The sequence below is a fragment of the Raphanus sativus genome, chromosome 5 (genome assembly GCF_000801105.2).
Source record: "Raphanus sativus cultivar WK10039 chromosome 5, ASM80110v3, whole genome shotgun sequence".
NCBI classification, from domain to species: domain Eukaryota; kingdom Viridiplantae; phylum Streptophyta; class Magnoliopsida; order Brassicales; family Brassicaceae; genus Raphanus; species Raphanus sativus.
This window is the reverse complement of record NC_079515.1, coordinates 15,764,689-15,783,221: the sequence shown is the minus strand read 5'-3', so window position 1 is coordinate 15,783,221 and position 18,533 is coordinate 15,764,689. Positions and strand designations below refer to the sequence as shown.

Here is an 18,533-nt window from a genome sequence, read left to right as displayed (position 1 = left end):
TATATATGAACACAAGTTTTGGTCCAGGCTTGGAATTTAGTGATGTGTCTTTGTAAAGTGGGCACGAGTTCATACCACCTCCTTCATGTCATTTTCTTTGCAATGACTCTTTTCGTGCAAGAGTTGGAGATAGATCTATTCGTCAAAGATTTGGGTCGGTGCCGTTTGGAACTTTTTTTTTGAATTTATGTGGATAGTTTATGAATTAAATCTCAATCGTCACACCATTGCATAGTAATGATTTTCTGCTTATTGTTATATCGCTGGTCCTCTTAACTCATGGAGAACATCAGAAGAGAGCTACCCGATTATCAGCGCGGGATCTGCACAGACGTTTTAGCTGTTATTGAATATTCATTGTTAACATCTTTAACAAATCAAAATGCCAACGATTATGGTATTTTTTTTTTATGGTATTTTTTTTTGGGATCAAACGATTATGGTATTTAATGTTTCTAAATAATTAAATTATAAAACTACCTTCGGCTTATTCGTCTCATGCCATTACATATCGTTCAGGTCACTAGTCCATCGGTCCATGAATGAGCTTCTAACAGTATAGCCAGAAAATTCCGTCCCATCCCATTCTCTTCAAAATTCCGTTCTATATTTTTTCCTCCAACAAATTTTTAACATGAACAATGACGGATACAAGGTGAGATGATTTTGCAAAATACAAAGCCAACAAGAACTAAGTTCTTATAGACACCAAATTTTGGTTTTCCACTAAATTTCCATACGGGTTCACATGTTCCGAACTATCGTCCATGCTATGGATCAATGATTCTATATTCATTTCCACCATCTCCTTATTCCTCAATTTCCATGGGTAATGTAAATATTCCAAACATTGAAACAATTGGATTTCATGGATTCTCCACACAAACAACTTTTGGAGGCATACGCGAGGTTAATGAAATCACTCCCAATGCAGAAGATTCAACTCCTACTCGTCGAAAAAGCCCCAAATGTACTACTGCACAAAATTTGTTGCTGTTAGGTGGGTGGATTAAATATGGAAAGGACAGCGTTGTTCGCAGAAACCAAAAAAGTGAATTATATTGGAGTGCTATAACGAACATTGCTCATTTTATCGTGTGTATTTCAAGTTTCGTAATGTAATTTTTGTAATAATATTTATTTACTATTATTTTTAAAATAGTTATTTACGAACATAAATTTAAAATCATGTCATTTAATTTTTATGTCAACTACAACCAAAATTATTATTAATATGTAGTTATTAAACTAAAAATAAATTAAAAAAGAAAGTGGAGTAGAGTGTTGAATTATATTAAACAAATTAAACCATTATAGAAATGAAAAGTAAGTGAGTGTTGAATAATTAGGTGGAAGAAAGAGAAGATGATGTAAAGTGTTAAAAAGAAAAAAAAAAGGTGTTGAAAGTTTTTGCCATTGTAGATAGCCTAATAGAAGCAATATTAAGGGAACGAGAGTTCCTGAAGTCTCACTTGAACCAGCATATATACAAACTAACATTACAATACACACACACATATATCTTAATAATAAATTAAATATATAAGAACACAAGCTTTATTTTCTCTCTCTAATATGTATTCAAAAGATACTTACTATTATGATTTGTATTATTAATTTTCATATAATTTTATCTTCGTATTTTGAGAATTTGATTTTTTTTTTTCATATTCGTTCTCATACCAAATTTTACACGAAACCAATTCTTTTTATTACCTTTTTTTATTTTTTTGTTTTAATAAAGTTTTTTTCTTATAAAAGAAATGTAAACATTTTTTTGGAAATTACAGATTATATACTAGTCTCGTTCCAGTGAGATTTGACGCTTTGGTATGCTCACATCCTATTCAATAAAGTTTAATTTGAAATTATGTTTACCTACCTCTAAAAGACAATAGAGGTAATCACAGTCGTCTATGTTGCTGTTGCTGACTTGCCTCCGTGCATGTTAGCAATCTTTGGATAGATCTTCCAAACCGTTTACACGACCTAACTATGTACTCGCATCGACATTTGTTATATTTTGATGGTGGTGATGAGAACCTCCCAAAGAATATAATCTGAAATTGTTAATGGATAAGCCTTGCATCAGTGGCGGAGGCTGGATAACTTTTTACTAGGGTCAATTTGATAGCAACTACAATTTATAAGGGTTAATATGTTAGTTCTTTAACATTTCATCAAATTTTAGAAGGCAAAATATAAGTAAATATTTTTCATATGGGTCATTTCACCACCCTAATTGCATGCTGTCTCCGCCAGCGTCTTGCACCGAATGAGTTCGAAAGCAACAAATGATCAAGGAACGTGGATCGAAAGGTCATACATAAGTTGCAGTTGGCTTCTGATTTACCCTAAACAGTCTCCCCTGGATATAACACACCAAGTTTGATTGAGTAAGACTGAAGGATATTACACACCAACAATCATAAGAGTTTTGACCAATGAAAATTGCATATCATGATCAAAAACAGGTTTGAGAATCACTCTCACGATTTCCAAAAATAGTCCAAAAATAAAAATTCACTTTTATTTTATTTCATTGAGAATATATTTATAAGAAAACTAAATTTGCTAGAGAAGCTAGATATTTAATAGATGGAAAATGATAAAATAAATGAATGGAAGAGATATAAGATTTTTGAAACAAGAATTTCTTGCATGTAAGAGATATAAGCTTTTCAAACAATTAGCCACCTAATTTTCGCCACTCTCTTTGGATAGTAAAAAAACCATTTGATTTTGAATTTTTTTGGGCTTGTAATTTGATAAAAATGAGGTGGACATGTTAGCTAACATCACGGATCAATTTCTGAATGTCTTCCATACCCCTAATTTCATAGATGAGCCCAATCACATTAGGTGGAGCAAAATGCTTGTTTTAATATTGTTTTGAAAAAGACATGAAGCTAAAATCCTTAAGCATATTCCAGCTTAAAAATAAACATGATTGTATTCAATACAGAAAATTGAGTGAATTTGTTTCTGGTAAATTTTTTAGATGTTGGATGAATTGAGAATTTTACTATATTTTTAGTTAATTCACTCTAGAATCTCATATAAATCTACTAGGATAGGCCTGCGTTACGCGCTGGATTCGATGGCTGTATGATGCATATATCTATATTAATTCATTTCATATTCTTTATGTTAAATTTTGCAAGAAGAAATTATAATAATTTTGATGTTTCTAACGAATTTAAGGGGGTAGATGGTTTATTAATTTTTAGATCATGTACGTTATATAGTGGTAGTTGTGTTTTTTTATTATGATTTTGGTGCATACAGAATACTATATATAGTTTTGTGAGGTATTTGCGTTCAACTATCTAATGTAAAATATCATTGTCTCGGTTTCGGCCTTTCGGGTTTGCAGTTGGAAGTAATGATTGTGTGATTGTCGTTGGTTTCTGATAATAGTGTGTGCGCGAAAGTGATTGCCATTGGACAAAAGGCAGAGGGTATTGGTGCATGTATCAGCGAGTTTGACTGATTGCAGTGTTAATATAGTTTAACATTATTGTTAATCTGGGACCAGATAAGGACCTTAGCGAAAGAAAAGATGGGAAATCTGGTTAAAAGGACTCGAGAAACCCATGAAGATCTCTGCAAAAAACAAGAATTAAACCTCTGCGCTCTCCGTCTCCTGAGCATCTGGAGTCTGAGAATGTAGCTCTTGCGCGCGATGGGAATTTATAGCAGGTTTAGAGGAGAGCTTCGTCAAACAACGATCAAAGCTACATTGGTTAAAAATAGGTGATCAGAATAATAAATCTTTCAATAGCGCTATCACTGCAAGAGAGGCGGTTAATGGAATCAAAGAAATACGGTACCGAGATGGAACTCTAGTAAGTGATGAGAATGGAATAAAGGAAGAAGCTGAGAGTTTTTTTTTAAGAATTCCTACAGCATCAACCTCCTGATTTCACAGGAATGGATGTGGAGCATCTTCGGGAGCTTCTATCCTTCCGTTGTACAGAACAGGAAGCCCAAGCTCTGATCCAGACAGTAACACCAGAAGAAATCAAAGCTGTATTGTTTGCTATGCCAAGTAATAAGTCGCCAGGACCGAACGGATATAACACGGAGTTTTATAAATCTACTTGGGGAATCATTGGTCATGAGTTTGTGGTCGCAGTTCAGTCTTTTTTTGTCAAAGGTTTCCTTCCAAAAGGAGTTAACTCAACCATCTTGTCCTTGATACCAAAGAAAACAGAAGCGGTAGAGATGAAGGACTACAGACCGATATCTTGTTGCAATGTTCTTTACAAAGTCATCTCCAAACTCATAGCCAATAGGCTGAAGCTGTTACTTCCTAAGTTTATCTCAGCGAACCAGTCTTCCTTTGTTAGTGAGAGGCTCTTGATTGAGAATCTTCTTCTAGCAACAGAAATTGTCAAGGATTATCACAAAGAGGATATATCTTCTCGGTGTGCCATCAAGATTGATATTTCTAAAGCCTTTGACTCTGTCCAATGGTCCTTCCTGTTGAACGTTCTCCGTGTGATGAACTTCCCTCAGCAGTTCATTCATTGGATTGCTCTGTGCATAACTACACCATCGTTCTCTGACCAAGTTAACGGTGAATTGTCTGGCTATTTTCAGAGCTCTAGGGGTCTCCGTCACGGCTGCTCTCTTTCGCCGTACCTGTTCGTAATTGTAATAGACATCCTTTCTAAACTCTTGGATACGGCAGCAAGTGTTAAAGGCTTTGGGTACCAACCTCGCTGCAAGAACTTGGGTCTGACTCATTTAATGTTCGCTGATGATCTAATGGTTATGACTGATGGGATGGTAAGGTCAATGTAGGGTATTGTTTCTGTGTTTGAAAAATTTGCAAAAATCTCAGGTCTCCGAATCAGCATGGAAAAATCAACCATGTACATGGGCTGTGTAACAGCAGATATCCAGATGGAGATTGAAAGTAGATTCCAGTTTAAAATGGACCAGCTTCCCGTGCGTTACTTGGGATTACCTCTTACTACAAAGAGTATGAATAGCAATGATTATAAACCACTGGTCGAGACAGTCCGAAATCGTATTAGCTCCTGGAAGAACCGTTTCCTATCATATGCATGCAGGCTTGAGCTTCTGGGCTCGGTACTGTGGAGTATATCAAGCTTCTGGCTCTCTGCTTTTCGGCTTCCTAAAGCATGCATCCGAGAAATTGACAAAATATGTTTGGCTTTCCTGTGATCTGGAAGTGATCTAAATCCCCGGAAAGCAAAGGTGGCTTGGGAGGAAGTGTGTCGTCCGAAGGATGAAGGAGAGCTTGGCCTTAGAACATTGATCGATATGAACAATGTCACCATGCTCAAGCTTTTTTGGAGATTGGTCTCAAACAAGTCATCACTATGGGTGCGATGGATCAACTCAACAGTGCTGAAGAATGAGTCTATCTGGTCTGTGAAGGGTGATGATAAAAAAGGATCATGGATGTGGAGGAAAATTTTAAAAATTCGAGGTCTGGCTCGTCAGTTCTGTAGGGTTTGAGGTCCTAAATGGCAAATCAACTTCCTTTTGATATGATCACTGGTCCCCACTGGGTTGTCTGATGGATCAATTTGGGGCACAAGGTCAGATAGATATGGGCATTGGTCAGCATGATACTGTCTACACAGCTAGGACAAAGAGAAGGCGTCGTCGCCATCGTTCGGAAGGGCTTCTTAATGTAGAATAATAACTCCTATCATTACCTAGGTCTGAGGAAGAAGATGTTGTACTCTGGCGTGGAAACCAGGATGTCTACAAAAATCAGTTTATAACTCGAGAAACCTGGAATCACGTATGGCCAGCGAGGGAAAAGGTGGCCTGGTATAAGGGTCTCTGGTTTAGCCAAGGAACACCAAATTTTCGGTTCTGTTCTAGGCTTGCTCTGCAAAATAGACTTACCACAGGTGATCGAATGGTAATGTGGAATCAAGGAATCAATGGGAGTTGTGTGCTATGTCAACAACAGCTTGAAACTCGGGATCACCTATTCTTCAGGTGCACATATAGTTCGTCTCTGTGGTCCAGGCTTATGCATCAGCTTATGGGGACTCAATACACTGAAGAGTGGAGTAATATCATTCTCTTCATGTCGCAGTCTCAGCTATCTCGAACCCAGATGTTCTTTGCGCGATATGTGTTCCAGACCACTCTCTACATGTTATGGCGGGAACGTAACTCTCGAAGGTATGGAGAGAAAACGCGTCCACATGAGATTCTGTTCAAGATCATTGATAGACAAGTTAAAAAAAGAACGAGTACGGTACGGACACAAGACAAGAACCTGGCTAATGCCTTCCAAGCGTGGATCGCATATGTGAGGACTTAATGTTTATTTCTTAGATTGTTAAAAAACATTATAAACAAAGTAGCTATTGCTGTAAAAAAGTTTATTTTCTTTTGAATCAAATTTAACATTTTATTCAAAAAAGAAAAAAAACATTATTGTTAATCTTAGTTTGTGCATACTTATTGAAAGTATTTTTTTTAGATAAAGTACGTGGTTAAATTGGATAAGCGTTTGTGGATTGATTTATTTTAATTTTTGGTGCAAGCGTGTTTGTTGGACGTTTAAAGATTGGAAGATAAAGCCCGGTAGTGATTGTATGTATTTACATTGTATGCATTTACAAAATCTGTCAGCAGTTGTTGACTATTATCTTTTGTTAGGATGTTCTTATTTGGACTGTTCAAAAAAAAAAAAAGAGGATGTTCTTATTTGGGTTCGTGAATCATGTACGGACCTTTTGGGATGGAATTAGGATGTTCATTGTTTATTTTTATTCTCTTCGTGTTTTTTTTTAACGACAATTTGTGTCACAAATTCTCTTCGTGTGTTTGTAGTAATAATTCGTTAGTTAAGTCATCTTTTTTATTTATTTATTTTGTTAAACCATCTTTAATTTTTAATCTTTACTCGTTGCAGAGATAAACGTTCTAATAATCATATTTATGAACATATTCTGCTAGCATTTTTTATATCTTTGTTTATGTGGTAAATGTAGGTAGTTTGTAATATATAATTTGTTTTTTTTGACTAAATAATATATATATATATATAATTTGTTAATGAAGTTTTTTTTATGTCGGAATGAAGTTTTTTGTTAATGAAGTTTTTTTACTTAGGATTTTAATAGCTAAGCAGGCTATATGTGCAAAAGGAGAAAATTGATATACATACTCTAATAAACAAATGACGTTCATATTCTCATACTTTTGGCAATGTTTAGCCAATTACGAATTTTTATTGAACTTTTACACTTTTAAATACAGTTGAGTAATTAGTAAAGATTTATTAACATTTGAATTTTTAATTTTTTTCAAGTCAGTAAATAACAAATATAAAATCTATTAAATTTTCATGATTTCATAAAAGAAAATTATTAATTATTAATTTTTATTTACTCTCTCTATTTCATTTTAATTGTCGTTGTAGAATAATTTTTCTTTTCAAAATAAATATTATCATTGTGGTGAATGTATATTGCCTTTTAATTCACTTAAATTAGTTGTTTTCATTGTCATGTTCAAATTAATATATTATCAATTATTTTCCAACATAATTACTTTGAAGTATTTATAATATTTTGACATTTTATTATTTCGTAAAGACTTTTAATAAGATTTATACTTAAAAATCTATTAAAAATTAATAAATTTATACTATTTTTGTATTGACATATGACATTGTAGTTTCTTGTTATTTTTTTTTGTTGTGTATGCCATGCTACAATTTGTTGTCAATTTTACAATATTATGATCTACAACACAATCATTGAACGAATCAAAGATATTCACATTAACATAGAAAAGCAGAAGTTGTAATTTTGACCATGGATAACTTAACCTTGTATCTTATCGAGGATATCCTCTTTAGATTGGATCATATATGTGTGGCAATGATGAGATGCACAAATAAATTTCTTCACTTATAGATCTGACCCAAAATTTGATACAAGAAATGCTGCCATTAAGGATATGAAAGAGCTTGGGAAGATGGGTGTTGGTGAGTTTTGTGCTCTTGCTGATCTCTTGTTTCTTCTTCTTATGTATTGGTTTATTCTGTACACTTTGAATCTGTGAAGCAGCTCTCCTTTGCGCAGTGTTCATAACTGGCTCCACCCAATCTTAAGAAGCTTAATCTACACGTCAAGCAGGTCGCTCGGGATGTCTATGTCGTGGAGCAGAAACTTAAACTCGTCATCAATCTCGACCTGAGGTTTGAAGTTGTTAGGGTACACAATATTCTCTTGTGAATCAGCGCTTGATAGGAACCATATATGTGTTGAAGCTTTCAGAGCATGCACAATACAAACACAATCAAGAACCAAACCATATATATCCACACAAACACACAACTTGAGATAATTTCTTGTCCAACCAAAACCAACCGGATCTAAGGTGACGAAACACTTACGTAAACATTATCCAAACCAACTGTATAAAACACAAGCAAACCTTCAAATCCTCCATGACATTAGGGTAAGCTACTTTCAGTTCAGCAACTGCAGACATTCGGGTAAGCTACTTTCAGATCAACAGCTGCAATCCGATCAGCATATTTGACATCGTGCTTAGCCTGTGACAACAGCATGGTTGTTGTTCAGAAAAAAAAAAGAAAGAAACATTAATCACACGTAAATTTTATACTTTGTAAGAGAACTTCCTCCCATCATACGCTCTTCCTCAAACCATAAAAAAAAAGCCTTGTTGGAAAGGCTAATAACATAACAACTTCCGTTTATTTGCTCTGGTGTAAAGGTTATTTGTTCTGGTGTAAAGGCTTGCCTTGTCTTCAAGAGCCAAATCAAATTCAATTTTCACATATATGAATGATATGACACGTTTGATATGAGCATCAAGAAAACCTTTTCTTATGTTGTTGATAAACGGAAACTGCTAGGTGTCATGGAGAAGTTGACAGGGAATTGCAGGCGCCTGTTAGATAAACCAACTCCGACCACCACCATTGCTAAGTAATGTCCTCCCTCCTCTGCCTCTAAGTGATTTCCTTCCGCCGCCGTTAGTGGCTGAAGCTCTAGCTACGGATACTTCCGTAAGATCTTCAATACGCGTATTACCCATGATCCCTCTGTTTTTATTCTCTCATTCAATCGCTGATATGCTTTCTCTTAAATAAGAAGCCAATTCAGGCATCCTCAAGGCTTCATGAATTTGGCCTGATGATGATGAGTACGGAAGAATCTTGGAATTGAATAAGAAGCCATTGTTTCGACGAGAAGAAGGTTTGGTAAAGCAGCAACTAGAACTCAGGGCCGGCTCAAAGTGTTGGTAGACCTTGTGCTATATATGAAATAGATCCCTAAATATTTTGTTTAAAATAATGCTAAAACCAAGAAAGTAATGATGTGTTAAAATTTGTGAGTTGAATAATATTAACTAGCTTAAAGTCACGTGTTTGTGGTTTCTCTTTTCCCCAACGCCACATATATCTTTCTTTACTTCACATTCTTATGTATATTTGTTGGATAATAACAGTTTTTGAACAAAAATTGGACCCTGAATTTTAAAGAAATTATGGTAAAATATATTAGGACCCTGTGCTACTGCACCTCTAGCACACCCTCAAAGCCGGCACTGCTAGAACTCGAAGCATCATAAGAGTTATGGAGAATCCTAGCGTGTCTCTTTAGTCCACTACTCCCGAAAAGAAAAAACCTTTTAAAGAAACCGAAGCAAAGATTGAAGGAAGAGATAAAGTTTTATACTTTCTGAGATTGGGACGGAGTTTGTTGACCCAACAGAGACGGAATGACTTTCCGGTGCGATGAAGAAGGCATTTGGATCAAATGGAGCTCCAGTCACGAGGACCGTATCTGTTGACATGGTTGATGAGTACTTTTTCTTCTTCTGCTTTCCATGGCCTTTTAATTAAAACATACACAGTCCAATCTACTCACACTAACAAGACGTTGTTTTGGTTTAGATAATATAAGCTTTTCCTTAACATATTTCTCTGACATGATCATTGCATAATTATATGCACATGGAGGACATCGTTAATCCTATTATATTAGATTGTTTTTGATAAAATATAAAGATAACTGGCATTTTAATTCAGTCCAAATATATTTATTAAAAATAACAACATGATCTATGAATTCTATTTTTTTATTTATAATATCGTTTCCAATCTACAATATTGTTTTCTTAAATGGTTCATAAAATTTAAATAAATTCATGGAAAAATTCCATGAAAATATTCCAACTAAATTTCATTAAGCTTTTTAATACTTAAATTTTTTTGCTTTCCAGTTTAATATCCCAACTAATTATTTTTATCATTTTAATGTACAATATTTTTAAAATGTGACTATTTAATATCCAAATTTTATTTACTTTAATAAAAATACTACGAAGTTCCAAAATAAATTTAAAACCACTAAAATTCACAAACAAAAACTCAGAAAATTATAATTTTATTTTTTTTGTTTGAAGAATACAAGTAACTAAATTTTGCATAATCTTAAATTTTGTAACAAAATTTTTAAGTTTTAAATATTGAATTTAGTTTGTTTTTTGAAAAATAAGTTTTTCCCTCATAATTAAACTTTTTAAAATCTTAAATTTTATCCATAGTGTACTTACCTTCTTTCCTAAAACTTAAAATCCAAAAATTTTAAAATTTTCCTTTAATTTTGAAGATCTTAAAAATTTTGTTTGAAATTTATTAGTAATTTTAATTAAAATAAACAAAATTTGGGTATTAAAAAGGCATCATTTTAAAAGTTTACGTTTAATGTGAGAAAATAGTTAGTTGGAATATTAAAATGGTAAGCAAAAAGTTGAGATATTAAAAAATGTAACGAAATTTCGTTGAGTTATTTTTATGAAATTTTCTCTTAATTCATATAAAATAGTTTTTTTTACAATTTTCCGCCCGTAGGGCGGGCCGACCATAGTGTTCAATATTTTATCGCATCTAAACCTATTTTATTAGTATGCTAAATATCATAATTTCTAAAACTAAAAAATTGTTTTTCAATTTTTGACTTCAGATTCATAATATTTAGATGAAATTTCTATTGTTTTGGTTTTTTTTTTTTTAACACTGGTTCATTCAAATAGAAATGTTTCAAAGCAAACAAAGGCCAAAAAGACCAGAACGAAAGAACAGAGTAACTAAAACAAAGTGGAGACCAAAAGGTACCACGAAAAGAGAAAAGACAGACAAGTAAGTCTGACAAACACCTAAAAGGCAGAAGGATGAAGGAGACCTCCAAAGCTGCGTAGATCACGTAAGCGAACAGAGTAGGTTAAGCTCCTAAAGATTCTTGATGCACCATCTCGCGGAGCCAGAAAGGGGCGCCCTGAGCCACATAGGATTGGGTACGGTGGTCTCTTATAATGGTGACAGCAATGGAAGTAGCCACATTGTTTCTGCTTCTCCATATGTAGCACAAAGACCATGTACCCAAACGTGGTAGTAAGCCAGCTAGAGTGTCAAGTAGGTCATGCACTTCTGGGAAGCGATCAGGATATAAAAGCGTTTCCCTCAGCTCAATGGATGATGATTCAAAGAGGACGTTCCTTTGTTTCATGTTGACCATGCTTTCAACAGCCCATAGAAGAGATAATAGATCAGCCCTTCTCTTTGTAGGAGAAAAAGGATATGCACGACGACTGTGATGTAAGCTTTGTCCTTGATGATCTCTTGTTATCCAGCTAGAGCCACTGATAGAGCCATTCGCCACCCAGGAACTGCCAATGTTACATTTCACTATACCTACATCAGGCTTGTTCCATGCAACAGCCGACAGGCTGGGAGGTGCGGTAACAGGAGGGGCTGTAGCGTTGTGGCTTTCATTCACCGTGTTCCAAATCTCAGCTTCTTCTAGGGCTTTCTCCACCGATGTTGCAGCAGAGATCCTGGTCCTTTCAAAGATCAAGGCATTACGAGATTTCCATAGGTGCCAAAGGATCTAGGGAAAGGCTCTAATGCCACTATCAGTATGGAAGGTCTTTTTAGATTCAGCCACTAGAAAGTAGATGTTAAGAAAGGTAGAGTTTTGTGAAAATCCAGAGCTGGGAGGTTGGATCTTTGCACGCCTCCAGGCTTCTTCTGCAACTGGGCAGAGAAACAATACATGACAGATAGTCTCCGAGGCTAAGCCACACGCTTTGCAGGTAGTGTCAGAACAGAGACCACGAGACTGGAGTCTCTCAGCTACGGCTAGTGCGCCTGATAATGCTCTCCAGATGAAGTGGTGGATCTTTGGAGACGTTTTCAGTTTCCATATGCTCCGCCAAAGATTTTGTTCTACTGGAGGTAGAGGGTTGTCTTCAGCAACAGTTGAGAGCCAAGGAACGTCCTCTTAGAGGATTGTTTTGGTTTAGTAAACCTCTTTTTTACGGATATGTGAAAAAAATAAAAATATCAAGGGCCACTAATTGAGTTTCTACAAAATTTAAGTATCAATAAACTGATTTTTTGGATAAATATCATATCGTTTCTAAAACTAAATTGGTTCGTCTTTTTCAATATTTGAGTTCAAATAATATTTTAATTATAATCTTGAATATATTTGTTTTAATAAACCTCTTTCAGATATATGTAAAAATATAAATATTAATGATCATTAGTTGAGTTTCTACAAAATATGAGTAACGATAAAGAGTTCTAAAGAAAATTGATAGATTAATATCATATCGTTTGTAAAACTAAATCGACTCGTCTTTTACTGTTTAAATTCAAATACTTTTATATTAAGGTAAATTTGTAAGTAAGCGTTTCAACAATGTTAAAAATGGCCAATTGTTAATTGATGTATTTTTATTTTTTTGTGAAAATTAATTGATGTATTTACAAAATGAAAATACGAATGCCAACTAATTGAGTTTCCAAAAATATACTCTATATGTTTCTATATAAGTGTTACTTTGATATTTTTTCACACAGATTAAGAAAGTGAAGGAAATATATGTAAGTTATTATTAATTACACCTCTTTGACCAGTAATATTAGAGATATGTAAAATTATTTATAAAATCAATACAATTTGCAATTAATTTTCAGTTGACAATAATTATAATTTGCATCTCTTTAATATTATTTGAGAAGTCAGTTTCTTATGTGGCGCGCTCACGTTTACTTTCACGATGGTTGATTACAGTGATACCATTAGATAATTATAATTTGCATCTCTATATTATTACATTTAAATATTATTGTTGAAATATTTACTTTTCTTTTGAAAAATTTACAAATAACATATATAATATAAAGGAAACATGTATAAAGTAAAAAAAACAATTTAAAACGAAAATATATGTATATATAATGTGATTTTATCAAAACGGAAATTTCACAAAATAGTAATATTCCATTTTAAAAAAGAAATATTTTAAATAACATAAAAATACTTTTGAAGTGATAAAATATTTTCTTAGATGAAAAATTTATATTGTTATATAATGTGATTTCATAAAAGAATTTTCACACATATAATCGTGATATAGAAAAAGAAATATTATTTATTTTAAAATATAATTTAACAATATAAAAACATATATTTTCAATGTAATAGAAGTATTTATATATATATATCCTTTTCTTAAGTAACATTAATTGATATATTTTTATTTGACTAAATTTTTTTTTATAATTAGTATTGAAATATTCTATTTATTTTTTATATTTAGTTGACTATAATATATTTCAGTTAGAGCAAACAAATATCTAAAACTGTATTTTTAATTATATAATATGACTTCTCAAATACTATCACAATATTTTTATTGCTTATTTTTAAGAGATATTAGAAACTAAAAAGAAATTAAAACTAAACATCTTTTGATCAAATAATTACAAAATATTTAAAATAACATAGCACTATATACTCTGACAAGGTAGGTATATTACATTTTATCACTACTGAAATTATTTATTTTCTTAATATTAAATTTACTTTTAAATTTTATGTTTTAATGTTTGTGAAAGTTAATATAACCATAATAAAAATACCAAGACAAATCTGAATTCTCATTTTATGATTATTTAAAATAAATTTTAGCTTAGTTACAATTCAATAAATCTAAGGAAAAAATTATTTAGAATTTATAAAACATTTTAATTATTGTAATATTGATATGTATTCATGAACTTTCAAAAATGTAACAGTTACTTAAATTGTAATTTCCTATTGATCATCACTTATATCTAATATTTTTTAATAATCAATATATAATTTGATAAATACTATGAAAACACATACACATTTAAATGATAAATAAGACTAATTTGATTTAACTTAAATATAATAAAATAATTATATTTAAGTTTGAATTTGAAAGAATATATTTAACTCAATATATTCACAACATGAATGACTCAACTATTTCAACTTAAATATAAACTCATAAATTTAACTGCAATAAAAATATATAATTTTAGAATAATAATTTATTTTTAAATATAGATTATAGGATAACTCAAAACATATTAACAATGAAAATAAAATATTAACCAACTGTTACAATTTAGTTCTTTGGTAAAAATATAATAATATATATGCACAATATATTATCGTTATATTAATTTATGTAATTTGGAATCAGACATTTTAGTTTATTTTTATTTCAATCTAAGCACAATATATCTTAAGTTATACATAATATTCCTAAATATATTTATATATCTAAGACAACAACCAACCTAAATATGAATAACAAAATTAAAAATTTAATATATTTAGTAAAAAATATTATATTTAAATTTAGAGAGACATATGCAATTCAATATATCCAAATGATAACTAAATTAACCGCAAAAACGATAAACCAACTAGATATAACATATCTAAAATCATGTCTAATTAAATTAATTTAATATAATTATAATTATTATAATATTATGCATAAAATTTATAAATTAATAAAATTAAAATTAAATAACAATCAATTATTATAATATATTTATTTTATAAATATTTATATTCGTGCATGAGTACGGGAAAATCACCTAGTTATAATTGTAAAGTGATATTTTTTGTGTAACAAAAAAAAATTATAATGACAAAGAGAATAATATGCTAATAATTATATCATTCTAAAACTAACAGAATTCAGTTTTAAGTGTTTGATTTCCCATTGTTTCCAACTGCATGCCAAGGAATAACTTGGATTATAGTCACTATAAACGTACTAGTAATATAAGTAGAGTGAAGAAAGTCCAAAAAGTAAATAAATTGCCTTAATTCACTCTCCCTCGTAAATACAGCCAATGACCTTCTCGTGGTCTTCTGTGCCATAAAAATCATTATATTACATTCAAACACCAATCTAGGGCCACACATATATATATATATGTATATATCTATTAGCATTCATATATAAACCTCTCTCTCCTTGCGTGAGTGGTGAGATGGGTATCCCTATAAGGTGCAGCGTCAAACCATCTGCAACATTTTGATTCGTTTTCTTTAGTGTTTTCCAACATCTGTCTCTTCTTCACTCGATCTCCTTTTCTTTCCCTTTTCAATCTCCCCAACGACCCTCCCTTCATAACTCTCTCTCTATCTTTCTCTCCCCGGGAAATATGGATAACCTCTTGCCCTTTTCCTCTTCTAACGCAAACTCTGTCCAAGAACTCTCCATGGATCTTAACAACAATCGCTCGCACTTGTCAACAATGGCGCAGCCTCACGACTTGTTGCCGCCTTACTCGTACGTTGCATGTCCGGTACTTGATCAGACGGGGGCCATGAATCATCAGACTTTTCACTTATCGGATGCTTTTCCTCACATATCGGTTGTGCAAACCGGAAGTGAATTCGGCTCTTTGGTTTATAAGGCTGGTGTGAGACAGGAAAGAGGTGTATTTCTTGATCCACACTCGACTAAAATGGCTAGGATCAACAGGAAGAAGGCGATGATAAGATCAAGAAACAACTCTAGCCCTAATTCTAGTTCGAATGAGTTGGTTGAGTCAAGGAGACAAGTGTCTCTTACCATGAAAACCAATGCCGAGATTGCCGCTAGAAAAGATCTCTATCGATTCTCCTCATTCGATAACAAGGTTTGTATTTCTTTGGTCCCAAATTATAGAATATACGCGATTATATATATAACATGATGATAGTTTTTTTAAAAAAATTGTTGTTGGGTCGTAAGTAGAAACTTAGGGTTTTGTTGGTGAAGCACTTGAAGAACAGTGATGTTGGGTCACTTGGGAGGATCGTTCTACCAAAGGTGTGTAAATTCTTACAATTCCCGTGTTCTTTATGGTATAATGTTAAAACAATTTTGTAGAGGTAAAAACACTAATACGGTGATTGACAAATGATTAAAAAGTTAAAAGTTTTGGATGAGCACGAAAAATGAAATATGAATGAAAAAATCAAAACTGGTTATAGTTCCTACAATCTAATAATTCGTGTAAGAACTTAGAAACCAATAAATGAAAACATGAGAAATATACGATTTTCTAGTTGTAGTTAGCTAAAATGGTTAAAAATGTCATACCAATAAAATAAAGTGGTTAAAATGACTTGATTTTGAAATGGGTTGAACAAAAAAGGTCGTCTATATTCTTTCCTAATTAAGGGAATGTAGGAAACGAACATAAAACCATTATGGATTACTTGGTAATTAAGGGAAAGTAGAAAACAAACATAAAACATAATACCATTATGGATACTTGGTAATTAGTTACTCCTTGTTAATCCATGTTTCATCTATCTTAATAAGAAAATAATTAGTTGAGTAAAAAGTAATTAAGTAAACCATGGGTCTCGAGCGCAGAGAGAAGCAGAAGGAAATCTTCCGGAACTAACTGATAAAGAAGGAATGGTATTAGAGATGAAAGATGTTGACTCTGTGCAGTCTTGGTCTTTCAAATACAAGTTAAGTCTCGTTTCAACTCTTATATATATATATATTGATAAAAAAAAAGTTTATGCTTCATTTTTAATCTACCAATAGTTTAACAAACCTTTTAAGCTCTTTAGTGTTTTTTTGTTAGTGGTAAGTTTTATAGTTTGGAATTTGTTATATCGGTTTCAATTTAATATTATTGGAAAGAGAGAAATTAAAAGGCTTGCATTAATGTGAAACACAGGTACTGGTCCAATAACAAGAGCAGAATGTATGTCCTCGAAAACACAGGTAGTTAAGGAACGACATTATTCTTTCAAAAAGTATAGCGTTTCTTTGAAAACAAAATCTTAATTATAATTTTTTTCTTTTATGTTGAAAATTAAAGGAGAATTTGTGAAGAAAAATGGAGTATTGATGGGAGATTATCTTACAATCTACGAGGACGAAAGCAAGAATCTCGTGAGCTCTCTTATTAACTTCTTTTCTTATTTTATTTTGGAAAGGACAACGTTAAATAATGATTGATTAGTTGTCCAAAATTAGATATTTTAAATGTGTCATTGAATTTAGTTTGTTAAGTATCCAGACAAAAAAACTTAATGGCATTTTTATGATTTTATATGAAGTTTTTAATTAATGTTTCTGCTATTTGACCATTTAATAATTTTACTATCTTGTTACATCTTTGCTATTTTAGTAGTTAAGTAGTTAGTGATGTTTTATCTTTTCCAAAAAAAAATTTTTTGAGCAGCTAATTTATTTGGTTTGACTACATGAATTGTACAAACGAAACAGTTTTTAGGATTGGTTTTCTATTTGAGTTATTATATATATATATACACAGTTTTGTTGATTTTGAAGTTAAATTTTGACTAGAATGGTTTGTCAGTCAAGTTAGGATTAAAAAATGTAGTAGTTTTGTTATTTTCATTTATCTCCAAAAATTATTTTTACAGAATTAATTTTATATTAATGCTAAAGTTTGTTTGTTTACGTATGTAAAATTCGATGTTGAATATGGAAGTTATTAGAGTTTTTTTCATAGTTTATACTCTGATTTCAAAAAGATGTATGTTTTAAAAAACTTTACACATTAAAAAACATATAAAATTTTGATTACCAATATATTATTTTTTTATAGCTAACTATTCTCCATAATTTTTAACCAATTTCAGTAACCATAGTTATATTTTTGAAGTTTAAAAATTTAGTATTGATTAATACATTGAAAATGTAAAAAAAGAGTATTTTGTTGAAACAATTATTTTGAGTATTTGGTTTGGTTATTAAATAATTTTCTTATATTTATATCTCCAAATTGACCAAAAGATCAACTGCTAACTAAAGCATCTTATACATGTGTATATTTGTTTGGTTTTATTACAGTACTTCTCCATCAGAAAGCACCCACACAAACAAAATGATGATAAAGAGGATGAGTCGATGGAAGTCAACGACGTGAACTACTATGAAGATATAATGTTTGATTACATACCAAATGATGAAGACGATTCCATTGCGATGCTCCTAGGAAATCTAAACGAGCACTATCCCAACCCAAACGATCTTATGTCACTCACTATCGATCTTGATCAGCATCAGCAAGCCACCTCCTCGTCGCCACCTGCTGATCACATGAGCTCGAACGATTTCGTATGGTAATGTGATGGAAGTTGATATAGATACCCTTTGAGATGAAGATGATA

General features: G+C 31.9%; 2 protein-coding genes across 2 annotated transcripts; one reads left to right on the top strand and one right to left on the bottom strand.

Annotated features, from left to right (window-relative positions):
• Positions 1-11,267: 11,267 nt before the first annotated feature.
• Positions 11,268-12,249, bottom strand: LOC108858355 (uncharacterized). The gene is made up of 2 exons (XM_018632298.1): positions 12,194-12,249; positions 11,268-11,880 (listed from the first exon to the last, which is right to left on the bottom strand). The coding sequence occupies exons 1-2, from the start codon at positions 12,247-12,249 to the stop codon at positions 11,268-11,270; spliced, it is 669 nt and encodes a 222-aa protein (XP_018487800.1).
• Positions 12,250-15,547: 3,298 nt separating this feature from the next.
• LOC108861040 (B3 domain-containing transcription factor LEC2-like) lies at positions 15,548-18,533 on the top strand. Its single transcript, XM_018634873.2, has 6 exons — positions 15,548-16,027; positions 16,126-16,200; positions 16,753-16,853; positions 17,069-17,115; positions 17,213-17,286; positions 18,214-18,533. Exons 1-6 carry the CDS (start codon positions 15,548-15,550, stop codon positions 18,487-18,489), a joined length of 1,053 nt encoding a protein of 350 aa, XP_018490375.1. The 3' UTR covers positions 18,490-18,533.